We start from the raw sequence: 13,523 nt of genomic DNA, 5'->3' as shown, positions 1-13,523 counted from the left end.
TTCATTTACGAGCTATTGAAAGTCCGCCGGTCTCACTGATACTTCTTACTTGGCTCCTACGAATGAAGCGAAAAATGCACAGATTGAAAATATAGTAAATGGGGTAATTTGTATGCGTGATATGTCGTTAGACATTAGGTATTTTGCAAATAAAATTTATTTCATTGAAAACAGAAACAATAAAAAACATATCTGTACAAGTTTGGAATCGATATGGCCAGTTGTTTAGAATATGCAAATATGCTTTTGTTCGTATTTACAATTATTACGAAACAGGTTATCAAATAATCTATTTTCACATGGCGAGACTTTCAAGCGGCCGAAGAATTAAAAACCATAAATTTTCATTGAAGAAACAAACTCTTCCAAGAAAATTACCAAATCTTTTAGTTTACGCACTATTGGACGAGCACTCCTTAAAACGGTCAGTATACCTAATCGCATTATTCCATTGATACCTACCTACCGAAAACGTTGCCAGATGAGCCTAACACAAATTTGCGGATATTTATATATATATGTATTTAATCAATGGTTGAGTTATACTAGTAGTAATTTTTGATACTTCATGTTGGTGATTTTGGTGACATAAACAAAAATAGAGGTAAGAGGTCCACTAATAGTGTTCTGTCACGGAAATTTTCATATTTTAAATACCATAATTTCATACATTGTAGCCTTCAGTACTCATACATCTTTAAATATAATCCTGAAGGGTAATAAATCTAAGCCATGGTAAGATGGTATTTTAAAAACCATAAACCACAATTCGCTATTCACTGGTTGTATTTGTGTTATTAAATAAGAGTAATTTTAATAGTAAAAATATTTGTTTAAGGTATGTTATTATTTTTAGAAAATAATAATTGTGTGTTACATAATGATTAATTTTTTCAATTAGCACAAATTAGTGATGTAATCGACTAATCGAATGTTCAATATATACATTTCTCTCGCATAAATCGCATATTTGTTACTGTTTTATACCTTTATTTTTCAGACAAATGTAGCATCTTTTCCTGTTGCCACATGTGTCATTTCTTCACTTTGTGAAGAAATGACACATGTGCCGATTATGCTTATGTGTAAATCTTTGGCAATAAAATTAATATTTTTACAACCCTCGGTAGAATAATTTATCGTGATATATTCTCAGAAATCGTGAAACGAGATTAAAATAAAATGAGTTTCAACAAAAATCTGAAAATTTAAAGTTGCACTCTGGTGATTTCGGCCTGCCAGATAGCCTTTGATCCTATAAGGGGTTAAATACCTTTCTAAGAAATTGTACTTATTTTGCCTTAAACGGAACCAGCAATTCTTTCTAAAATGTATATACCTACCGCAACGGGATAGACGATTACCGGACATGGTCATAAAAACATCGTAAGCCGATATTGAAGAATAATAATTTATGACCGGTTGCCGACAACAGACCTTCAGCACGGAATAATCATTTCCCGTATTTCTTTTGAAACATTAATTTTAATGCTGGAGATAATTATTAGATATACTCAAACACAATTTGGACGCCACAATCCCTTCTTCTGCACCTGTGGAACGGGTGTTTAGTAGCGGAAACCAAATTCTGACACCAAGAAGAAATAATTTAGGTGACAATACGTTCGAAATGTTGTTAATTTTAAAAAATTCATTAAACAATACATAAAAAAATACATAAACGTGTTTTCAGTTATTTTATTCGCCAAAGCTTCAAAAAGTATCTGTTTTCTTATATCTGTATCTAGATACATTTCGAAAAAATCGAAAACAATCTGTATCTAGATACTTTTATCTTCCATATATCTATATCTGTATATATCTAGATACTTTTAAAAGTATCTGTCCCCAACACTGCATATAATGATAAGATAGAGCAAACACTGACAAGTGACAGCAATTTTTGATCCAAAACTAATGCCAAAAGGTGAGTGGCGTTACTAAGAAAATTTTAAATAGGGGCTACTATTGAATTTGTGGTATAGTGGTTCCGGTGAGAGATTGGGATTTCTTGACACTTGACATATAAGTTATGTTCTTCTGTTCTGTAGGAGTGGGAAAAGGATGTGAAAAAAGTAAGAAAAGGGCCAATCGTATTTTTTAATACTATTTACAATAAAATTTATTTCTTATTTCACGTACCTGACGTGACTTGACCTAATTTATCTATTATCTCAAATAAATAAATTTTAAACATTTCTGCGAATCTACAAGAAAATGTCTTCAACTAATTTTCGAAAATAGTTGAAAACTTGTCCAAAAATGTTAAAACTGCCAAAATCAGTTTTATTTTATCAAATGATAGCCCCGCCCACCTTCCCTCTATTTTGTTGGAAGGTATGTGATTGCCAAAATCAGTCTTATCTGAGCAAGTACTAGGCCCCCTCTTCTCATTTTAACGACTAATTTTATTTCTGTTCAGCATAAGATCATTCAATCAGCGCCAATCGTAACGTTTTTTGTTATAGTTACTATTTGCTATAAAATTTATTTCTTATTTCATGTACTTGACTTGACTTTACTTGACTTGACTTGACTTGACCCAACGGGACCTGACCTGTTCTAATTTTTCTATATCTCAAATAAACAAATTTTAAATATTTCTATGAATTTACAAGAAAATATCTTCAACTAATTTTCAAAAATTGTTAAAAAATGGTCGAAAATCTCAAAAGTGCCAAGATCAGGTAGCTAGTACTTGCTAAGATAAGACTGACTTTAGCAAATCACATACCTTCCAAGAAAATAGAGGGTGGGTGGGCGGGGCTAGTACCTGCTAAGATGAAACTGATTTTGGCAGATGACGTATCCTTTAAGAAAAGAGAGGGTGGGTGGGCGGGCCTTATACCTGCTAAGACTGATTTGACAGATTTTTTAACCTTACAACAAAACAACTGAACCTAACATGACAATTTTCATTTTTCATTAGGGATCTTTGCATTTATCAAATTGGTTGCCAACCAAATTACTAAATTTCCTTGGCCTACCTTCGCCTAAAACAATCCCGAATACAAAACCTAAAGCAGATTTTTTCTAACTTCGAGACGCTATTCCGTGATCAAAATCAAAGCTTACTTACATAATATAATAAACAAAATATCGAAAATAATTTTTATTTTTTATCTCGAAATTTGTCAGTTAAATAGTTGGACAACAAAACTGTTACTCTTTATTTTTTTTCAAATTTTTGATTTGCATTTTCAACCAAATCTCTCATTGCATGGACCATTTTATTCTTTGTTTTTTCTTATTTCTTCTTTAGCTTTTCTGGTATAGATTTTCAGACTAAATTATCATTTTTGCAGTAAATTTTGTTTTGCTGTTGCAGCATGTTGGAAATTGTATTGAGCGATAAGTCGAATTTTTCGTAATTTCTTTTTTCATGACTTCCAAAACATTATCAGTGCAAAATGATTATTCTTTAAATAATAATCTCTCAAATTACAAAATATTTGCTATTTGGAACGCGTTCTTTGAAGCGTAATGTAAAGCACTAGTTTTATATTCTTTTAACGCCACAAATTTTGCACAATTTTCATTGCAATTCTTCTTAGAGACCAAAGCAGCAATACATTTTTTGCAAAAATTTTGATTTTTTATCAAGCTTTTAACAACGTAACCTGTGTAACTGGACAAAGCATTTTTTTTTCTCAAAGAAAGTTCTTTTTTCTTCAAATTCCAATTTCTAGGTAAAGCTAAATTTTCTTTTTCTTTAGGAACATCGTTTTCTTTTCTGTTATTATTTTTAATATAACTCAAAAAACCAACTAAAGGTGTTGTTTTGTCGGTTTCGTAACTTGAGTTATTTGAAACGTCCAAATATTGAGAAATTGATAAAAATTTTAAGTCATATTTAAATTGAATGGCCGTGGGGACCGAATTTGGGAAAATACATTTTCTAAACAATCTTGAGAAAATCTCAATGTTAATAAATATGAGTTTTTTTTTCGTTCAAAAACAAGTTATGCAGGTCTAAAATTGATGTTGTAGTCAGTATAACACCTGTTTGAATAGGCTTCCAAACTGCGTTTCCAAATTTGTCAGGAGCGACTTTTAAGTTTAAAAATAACTTGATGAACTCTTGAAGGAATTATATAGTTTCCCTATAGACAGCCATTTTAAACTTGCTCAAGGCCAAAATAGTTGATCTAGAACTAATCAACTGGAACCACCTATGTACAACATCAGTAAAAACAGCTGTCGTTAGAGAAGATTTGTCTTCTCTCTCCTCTTCCGCATCAAATTTTATTCCACAACTAACATTTCGATTCAAACGTTTAGATAATTTGACAGCTTTATTTTGGCAAAATGGTTAGATTGTAAAAGATCCATATTTAATTTAGACGCAAATTGCAGCTCAAATTTGCCTTCTTCTTCACAAAATTCGTTAATCTGTTGCACGTCAACCAAATCAGAAGTTAGTTTATATTTTTCAACAAAATAATTTGGTAATTGAATGATTTTGTTTTGTAACAAACATTGCTTTATATTTTGTAATAAATGTGGCCCATCTACTAATTTTTTGGTTCGCATTTTCTTCAAGCTTTTATTCCAAAGGTTTTCCACATAGCTTGATTCGTCGATTCCATATCTGAGGTTACAGAATGAACCTTCAAACCAATTGCACTGATTTTCTTAAAAACTTCTTTAAGAACATCAGCTAGAACTGCTCCATTCATACTGTCTCCAGTAAAATAGTATGAAACAATTTGTTTCCAGTGAGTAGTAATACCTCCCACAAGAATTACCAATGCTTTTGTCGCTAATCCCTCATGTTTTGGTAAAGTAATTCCCCCAATATACGCCCCACTATGTACACAATAATCAATCCCAACTTTTATATCCATTTCGTCCAATGCCACCAGACAATCCCTCCCAAAATCCTGATTAAGCGATTCACATTTGATTTTCAAAAACCCTATAATTTCATCCAAAACTCCAGACTTAAACTCTAAATTTTGTAAATGAAAATTCAATGTTCGAATAGCTGAAAATGGTAGTTTCATTTTTCTTAATAAGTTATGTCCACTGGTCCCACATCCAGATTTAAGCTTCAAAGATTTAGTGATTGTTTGTTCGGAACATTTTTTGAATTTTTTCCCTTTTAGAGCTTCAATTTGATCCTTTGTTAATATGTTTGACAAATTTTTCCTTAAATTTGCAGTACACACTTTTTGCAAGTATAATTTTTTGTTACTAATTTTTAACATCCTAACTTTTTTTCTTCTGTAGCGTTAGATAGTCAGGTGGCTGTTTGCACTTTAGCGGTTTAGACGAAACAAATTCAGAATGTTTTTCGACTATTCGTGTTGCTCCACAGGTCAAAAAAAGAAGATTGAGATGATTATTTTATTTCAAATTATGATTTCAGGGCTACAATTTCATTGACACCTGTGACAAGATCTGGGTTTTTCAAAATTGTTACATGGTCACCATCTATCGCAGTTACTTGCGCCAGGTTTTCGCTTATTTGTGACAATTGATAATCATCCTCTTCGTCAACCATGGAATATTTTGCCTTGAACAGATGCACTGACGATTTAATTTTCTCATTTTGAAACGTATAGTTAAGCATAGCTTTGCACCGGTGGTATAGTGCAACACCTGCCTGCTTTTCTAACTTTTGTTTGTTACTTGTTTCGGGGGGTATCAACGCCAAAAACAAATCGATTCGTTCTTCAAAATCTTTAGCTTTCAGTAAAGATTCCTGAAAAAAACGCATACTTACTATAATCGTATAAATAAAAATAATTTGATAAGCAGTTACCTCACATTGTGAAAATAGATCCAATGGAACCACGAAAGCAGAAATTTTGCTCAAAATAGCAGTTTGGAATTGGGCTTCAGTTTCATGCGCGACCTGTTTTTTTAAAGATGAAGTTAAATACGCTGGTGAGCCGTCGATTAAAATCAGAATACCAGTATAGCCCTTCTTTTCTAGCAAACTGATCATTTCTAGAGCGACTAGAGTTCCGAATGAATATCCAATAATGTAAAAGGAGGTGTTCCTGGTTAAATAATGTTTGATGTGCTGAAAATATTATCATAAATAAACTGTAACATACGTATATAAATTCTAACGAACTGGCAATGTATTCCGTGCAAGCTCCTCAATAGAGTCCTCTGAATTTTTATAGTTGTACTGTACTCCTATCACATGTGCTTTCAATGAAGTCGTCAAAAAATCTAGCGGTTGGAAGATACCTTCCACTCCTGGTAACACTAATACGGTTGGAGCTTCTACATCTGGTTCCACTCGACTATTTAATTTAACAACAGACAGATGACTATTTTCGTTATTGGGAATAAACTGAATAAGTAAACTTGTGCCTTCTTCTATTTTTTTGTTTACAACTTCTTCAGACGCTTTCGTTTTCTCTGCCTCCATTTCAGTCAGTCTACAGTTCAACAATAAATTACAACATTTTCGCAATTAGATAATAATTACTTTGCAAATGTTAAACTTCTCACATCTTTGGATGTTACATAGATCCCAAAATCTTTCTCTAAAAGTTGAATAATCTCAGTTCCCATCAGTGAATCCATACCGAGTTCTGCGAACGTCGTATACTGGCTTATAGTTTTCATGTCTTTTATTCCTAAAACATGCGCAACCGCTTCTACTGCACTAACAATGCCACTTTTATCGTGTTTTTTAGCAACCACCATACTAGAAACAACCGGATATTCGTGTTTCAATAACACATCTAATACCTCCACACAACTTGAAATTTTTTGTTGAAGAGTACCACCAATTACTAACTCTTTATTCTCCTTCTGCATTTTCGCCACCAAACCTACCTTTAAAATACTCGCAGTCTTAAGGAATATTTAAAAATGTGTTGAGTACTTCACCGATTGCGCCCCATTGGATAGCTACGGCTGGTAGTCCTCCTCGCTTTCGATTTTCACATATTCTTTCCATAACAGAGTTTGCCATACCGTAGTTGCTCTGGCCCGGATTTCCACGACCACATGATACTGACGAAAATACAACAAAGTGCCTAAAATACATCACCAGAGTCAAATGTTGTCTCTAAGTTGTAAGTAAACCTTAGTTTTGGACACAATTTTCTAGTGACTCGATCCATATATAGGGTAGCGCGTGCTTTAGGTGCCAAGGAAGCTTCGAAATTTGTATGAGTTTGATTTTCAAAGAGTGTGTCTTTGAGGACAACTGCTAAGTTAAAAATAGCATCGACAGGTCCAAGGGTAGTCGCTTCTTTAATTAAATCTTCGCATCCTTGCTCAGTCGTTACGTCTTTTGTAGAAATTTTAACTTCGACACCATAGGTTGTCCAAATGCTAAAATTGCTATTGGTTATGTTTACTGGGTGAAGAGATTATATTTTACTTTATTCTTTGCTGATGGTGACCATTTTGTATACCCGATCTCGAAGTTAGTACTAGTTTTCTTGCGCCTCTCACAATCAACCAGTCGCTTAATTCTAAACCAACTCCGCCTAGTCCTCCAATAACGACGTAGGTGCAACGCACGTCACAGTGGAAACTTAAAAAACATCTTTGATTACATCCAACCGTCTTTATCTCATTATTAACTTACCGTGGATTTGACATAATCTGGAATTTACTGCCACTATCTTCCTCTTCATTCCGCAGCTTGAGCAATATCCTCCCAATATGTTTACCTATCATCATGTATCTGTAAGATTTTTCAACTTCATCTGCCCTGAACACAATCCTGGGAAGTGGTTTTACAAAACCTGCTTCAATTCCCTCCGTTAAACGTTTGACCAGCTTGGGCTTCATTTCTTTAAAGTTTCTAAATACCACATCTAACAATATGCCATGATAGCTGGCTTCTTTTTCCATGAACAAAAGATTTAAAGAACTGTCATTCGCCAAATCGTATTTGCCAATTTCCATAAACTTTCCTCCTCGTGCTAAACACCTAATCGAAGCCTGCAATTTATCCTCACTTAGGGAGTTCAAAATGATGTCAACCCCTTTATTCCGGGTTTCTCTTTTGATCATTTGTTCAAATGAGGTGTCTCGTGAATTCCCGATATGGTTGTCCGGGATTTGTGGATAATTTTCTCTTAAATAAGCTCGTTTTTCCTGAGTGCCTACGGTTACATAGATTTCGCATTTGTAGTAAAGGCAAATGTTCAAGGCAGCTAGTCCGATACCACCAGTGGCGGAGTGAATAAGAACTGAAGAACTTGGTTTCATATCGCCAACCTTAAAAAGACGTTATTAAAGAAATTAAGTTTCTTTGGACGTAGGTACCATTAAAAGAGCATAAATAACAGTGGAATAGACAACAGGAACCGTTGCTGCATCTTCAAGTGTCCATGAGTCTGGTATTTTCCAAACTAAGGAAGAATCGAGAGTAACAGCGGACGAAATACCTTGATTGTTAGTCATAGCAGCTATTCTACGACCACTGTAAATAATGTGTGTAACTTAGTTTTTTCAAATAAAAAATACCACCTTAAATCTTTTCCTGAAAATTCAAACCCTATTAGAAATTCTTGGCCAAGTCGATGTGGATGTATCATTTCGGGATTTACACGCCCAGAAGCCGCCATAATATCTTTAAAGTTAATTGACGAATAATGTGTCTACAAACAGAGATTATTTCCATTGAACTGTGTTTTATGTAACTTACTGAAACCAAAAGTTGTCCTTCGTTTAGTGGTACTTGTTCAGATAAATGTCCCTCTAACCATTCAAAACTGGATATGTCTCCTCTACTTTTAAAATATGCATAAGAATGTTCACAGTTAATCTTCGCCCTCTCTTCCAAAACCAAATGTCGATATGTTCCCCACGATTTGTCCTTATATACGTTTACAGCCAAGTTTTTACTAATTTGTTTGCTATAGAACGGATTTTGGGGATCAAATTCTGGAGCATCGTCCATCATGAAGAAACACTTAACTAAGTGTCCACTGGCTTCACGCCTGATGCAATTTATCAAACCTAATATTCCTTCGGGATTTGTGTTAGTCGCATACGTTATAACATCTGTTCCTAGATTTAACGCGTTTTGTAACTCCGAGATCCAGTTGAAATTACTAGAAGATATTTCAACAAACTTCTGATCAACATTTTCCATTTTTCTTCGCAATAAAATTATTCTTTCGTTTGGTGTTACATAGTCAGTTAGAATATCTGCTTCAGTAATATCTTTTTCCAAATTGAAACCGATATCTTCCCGTGTAAGGATAAATCCGTTTGTGCTAACTGGCGCAAAAATTTGTTTTAAAGCATTTGATTGTTTTAGAATTTTACTGCCAACATATAAAAGTATGTTACTTTGAGGAGTTAACGTAACAGTTTCCAATTTTATTCCAGGTGTCTCATCTATGGTTGTTTCTGACGAAATGGTTAGATCAGGTGTTACTACAGGAATGTGTTCTAAGGCTTTATCGACAAAACCTAAGATATATTTCGCATTTATATCCGTGAATTCGTTGACAATTTCCACAGCTTTGAAATTGCTCTCTAAACTATTTTCTAAGATAATTTGTGTGTTGACTCTCACAGCTTCTTCTAATCCTAACGATAAATTATTTGGGATAAACACGTTCTTTTCTAAAACTAGTTCCAGTGGTGGTTTTTTCTTGAAAATAGATTTTACTTGGACTCCATGTATCTCAATTCCGCCAGACCTAAACACGATGAAATTATTTTTTTAATTGCAATATCAAAGAATAGTTTATTTACTGGATCAAGTTGCAATTCTTGTTCCCATAAACAGGTAGAAGACATTCGTCTGAATCCCGTTGGTTCACAATATCCATGTGTTTTAAGGGGTCTATAATTATTTTCTTAATGGCAACAGGAACGAAAAGCAACCTTGTGTCAGACTGAAGAATTTTCATTTGAAGCATATTATCCATAAAAGCACACCAGTTGTTCTTCCATTTAATCAAACCAACAGAAGCGTCTATAGTGCACCGTTTAATTGATTTGAATAAACCACTAAAAACATCTATGCAACAAATTGTGTCTCACCGTTATCAAACTAACCTGTAATTGTAACCCCTTAGGTAAAATTCTCGATAAATATCGTCTTGTTCCAATACTTCCAGCTTATCGTCATTGAAGGAATTAAATTTTGGTAACATAATTTGCTGCTGGCTTGCATTTGGGCAAATTTGGAGACGACCACTAACTATTAACGAATCTTTCTCTAGAATTTCAAAATTGCCTGTGCCCCTTTGAATCGTTACAAGCAGTTTCACGTAACCACTATTAGGAATTGTAACAGCTCTGATAAATTTACAGTCTTCAAATAAAACGGGAATATCGGTGGTTAATAATCGTCGACTCTGTGCATAGGTTTGCCAAACTAAATTTAAATATTCGGTAGCAGGGAAAAGGTTGCGCCCTAAAAACGTTGTTTATCATGTTACTAGACGACTTTTTTCGATCATTCAGTATATTCTTTAGTGTTAGTTTAAACGTCTTACCATCGATGCAATGGCCTTTGATAAACTGATGTTCCTCGTGTAAGTATGAAATTCTGTATTCTCTCTGATCAGCGTCCGATGATATAAATTCACTGAATTTGTAGGTATACCATGATTTTTCGTGATTCCATCGAATAGAAGGTGAAATCATGGATGTGCCTCTACTTACAGGGAATTCTACTTGTGGATACAGTTTATGAACTTGAAGATGATAACCTTCTGTATATAATCTACAAATTTAATTCATGTTTTTTTGTAAATTTCATTGTTACGAAGTTCTCACCTTCCTAAAAGGTACAATAAATTCAAGCCACCATTTTCTACCAGTAAATTATCTTCATCGCTGAGCCATAGGTCGGATATATTAAGTAATGTGCCTACTGATGCTTTCTTAGAATTTAGGAATGTTGAATAATCCTCGTTTAACATGTTTTTATTTTTTGAATCCATCAAGTTTGATAGTAATTGGAAATTTAAATTAATATCGGAATTTGCTTTACTAAGTTTTACCGCTGTTGACACAGCTTCTTTCAGTTGAATAAAGTTGTTACAGTAAGCAGCAGCGATTTTACCAGAAGCGACACCAAAAACGCGAGTTGGAAACAATTTCAATTCTTTGATAATACCAACCAATATTAACTGCAAACATATTGATCCTAATACCTCTTCGTCGACGTTTGTCTTTGTTTCTAAAATTTCTTTAAACGTTTTTACTTTGTTAAGCACCAAAATTTCATTAACCCTATCGCCAGAAAAATAATCTCTTAGTTAAGGACCCACAAATGAAATCTTAACGTACCTTGTTTCGACGTATTCGAAGATCGAAAACTTCTTTAAGTAAGACGCCAGTATGCGGAAATTATTGACGAATTGTCCGAAAAATACATACAAATGTGGTCTGTGGGAAGGCAATAATTTTGATGACATTGATATAAGACCGCGTTTGGAAACCAGTGCATATCCTCGATGTAAATGATTTGGGTTATTAATTTTATATAACTGATGGAGAAGACCGACGTATTCTTCATCCAAGCTTTTGTTACTAACGTCGTCTAAAATTTTCAAAACTGCTTCATTAGTGCGACCGCTGACACAAATTAATCTAGGAACGTCGTCTTTTGGCAATCCACTATCGATTTTCTGTTTTTTGAACCTTTTTAGTATCACATGACAGTTGTTACCTCCGAAACCAAAGTTGTTAACACCTACAATTGCATCATTTTTTAAAAGCTCAGTGGCTTCTGTCACAATTTTCATTCTATTTTGTTCAATTCCTTCCAGTCCTTTTCGAACTCTTTTCAAGTTGATATTAGGTGGTATAAATCCGGTTTCCATTGCAATCAACACCTTTATAATTGAACACAGACCTGAAACAGGCTCTGTATGACCGATATTTGACTTTACTGAACCCACGAGAAGCTGCTTTTCACAATTTTTGGCCAGAGCCCTGTCTATAGCATTAACTTCTTCAGGATCACCAGCTTGAGTGCCAGTACCATGTGCTTCGACGTAGCTCACTTCTGAAAGTTTAATGCCACTTTCTTTATATATTTCAGTCATAAGCTTTTCTTGTATTTGCGATGAAGGATATGTTATTCCTTCCTTTTTAAAACCGTCGCAGTTCACTTTGGTATTAATAACTTGTGCGTAAATTCGTTTCGCATTTTTAGACTTTTGGAGCAAAATACAAGCACAAGCCTCACTTCTAACGTAACCGTTTGCGTCCTGATCGAATATTTTTGGTATTCCGTCCGGACTTAAAACTCCTAAGCTAAAATGTATTGTTGTGACAAAGAAATTATAATCTTGTATAAATCGGAAATGTACCGAAAAAATTGAATAGTGCCTCCAGGATGGATAGTCAACATACAGCTAGCGACTATTGCGTTTTCACATTCACCACTTCTCATGGATTTGAACGCTGAATGGAGAGCATTTCCAGAACTGCTACAAGCAGTGTCAGCTATGAATGATGGTCCTTTTAGTTTCAAAAAATAGCTGAGGCGATGAGCAATCAAGGATTTAAAATAGCTGAAAGAAACACATTGTTAATAAAAATTAAGTAAAAATGTGTTTATTAATAAAATTTTCTTACCCGGTAGCGGTAAACTTTTGTGGTTCCGTCATACCCATGATAGTAAGATTTTCCACATCTGAACAAGAAAAAGCGATGAACACGCCAGTTTTGCTTCCTTTAAGCTCTAACGGATTGACTCCTGCATCCATAATAGCTTCCATGACCGTTTCCATCAAAACTTTCATGGAAGGGTCTAAATTATCAGCTTGACGATAATGTAGCCCAAAATACCCAGCATCCAGTTTGTCAATATTATTGATGTGAGCACTTCGTTTCGGTACATCTGGATGATTGATTTTCCATCTTTTCTCATTTTCGGTAAACATCTCCTTTTTGTTAAACAGATTATCACGAAACTCGTAGACATTATCACATTCTGGAAAACGACCAGACATGCCAGATATGACCACTTCTTCACCAGTTGGAGGTGAGGACAACCAACGACCATATTGAAAATTAGCGTTAAACAATTCTTTTTCTTGAATTTCGCTTAAGTTCGTCATGATCAACAACGTTAAAAATTTGAAGGCGAACAGACACACACAACATGCACGAAGTGCTGACTGTATGTAAGAAAAAATGTGCATTTATATACAAAGTGCAGCACAATTCAAAACAACAAACTATGAAGGGTATTAAACTATGTTAAGGATTTGGTTAACATTTTAATACGTTGAGGCCAATTTTGTCAACGAACAATACCTACGTATAGCCTAGATGATGTAAATTTTTGACACCACCTTAACCTTAGATAGCTCTTGGTTTTATTTAGAGGTCCTACAATTTTAAAAATCGTCTGCCCGAAAAATCATTAGCTGAAGTGAGACAGCGCGACGGACTTCACAATACAACTTAAATTTTTTATTCGATTAGGTTCAAATTGCATATGTATTGATGCCCTCGTAACTAGATTCCATGCAACGTGTTTAAATTATCTTGGACTTCAGGGCTTTACTTTTTAACATCGGCGACCACGTTTAATTCAAAAGTAATTTTAAATAAAA

General features: G+C 34.2%; 1 protein-coding gene across 1 annotated transcript; it reads right to left on the bottom strand.

Moving 5' to 3' along the window:
• Nucleotides 1–5,359: 5,359 nt before the first annotated feature.
• On the bottom strand, nt 5,360–13,022 carry LOC135138459 (fatty acid synthase-like). Its single transcript, XM_064068433.1, has 19 exons — nt 12,538–13,022; nt 12,270–12,473; nt 11,242–12,213; nt 10,726–11,184; nt 10,443–10,672; nt 10,000–10,360; nt 9,694–9,951; nt 9,283–9,638; nt 8,633–9,210; nt 8,455–8,585; nt 8,251–8,407; nt 7,565–8,202; nt 7,355–7,510; nt 7,054–7,305; nt 6,851–7,004; nt 6,449–6,801; nt 6,086–6,398; nt 5,768–6,031; nt 5,360–5,707 (listed from the first exon to the last, which is right to left on the bottom strand). The coding sequence occupies exons 1-19, from the start codon at nt 13,020–13,022 to the stop codon at nt 5,360–5,362; spliced, it is 6,669 nt and encodes a 2,222-aa protein (XP_063924503.1).
• Nucleotides 13,023–13,523: the final 501 nt, after the last annotated feature.

This window comes from Zophobas morio, unplaced genomic scaffold (genome assembly GCF_036711695.1).
Source record: "Zophobas morio isolate AGI-343-1 ecotype UQ-CSIRO unplaced genomic scaffold, CSIRO_AGI_Zmor_V1 ptg000030l, whole genome shotgun sequence".
Classification (NCBI taxonomy): domain Eukaryota; kingdom Metazoa; phylum Arthropoda; class Insecta; order Coleoptera; family Tenebrionidae; genus Zophobas; species Zophobas morio.
This window is presented reverse-complemented; position numbering and strand designations above follow the sequence as displayed.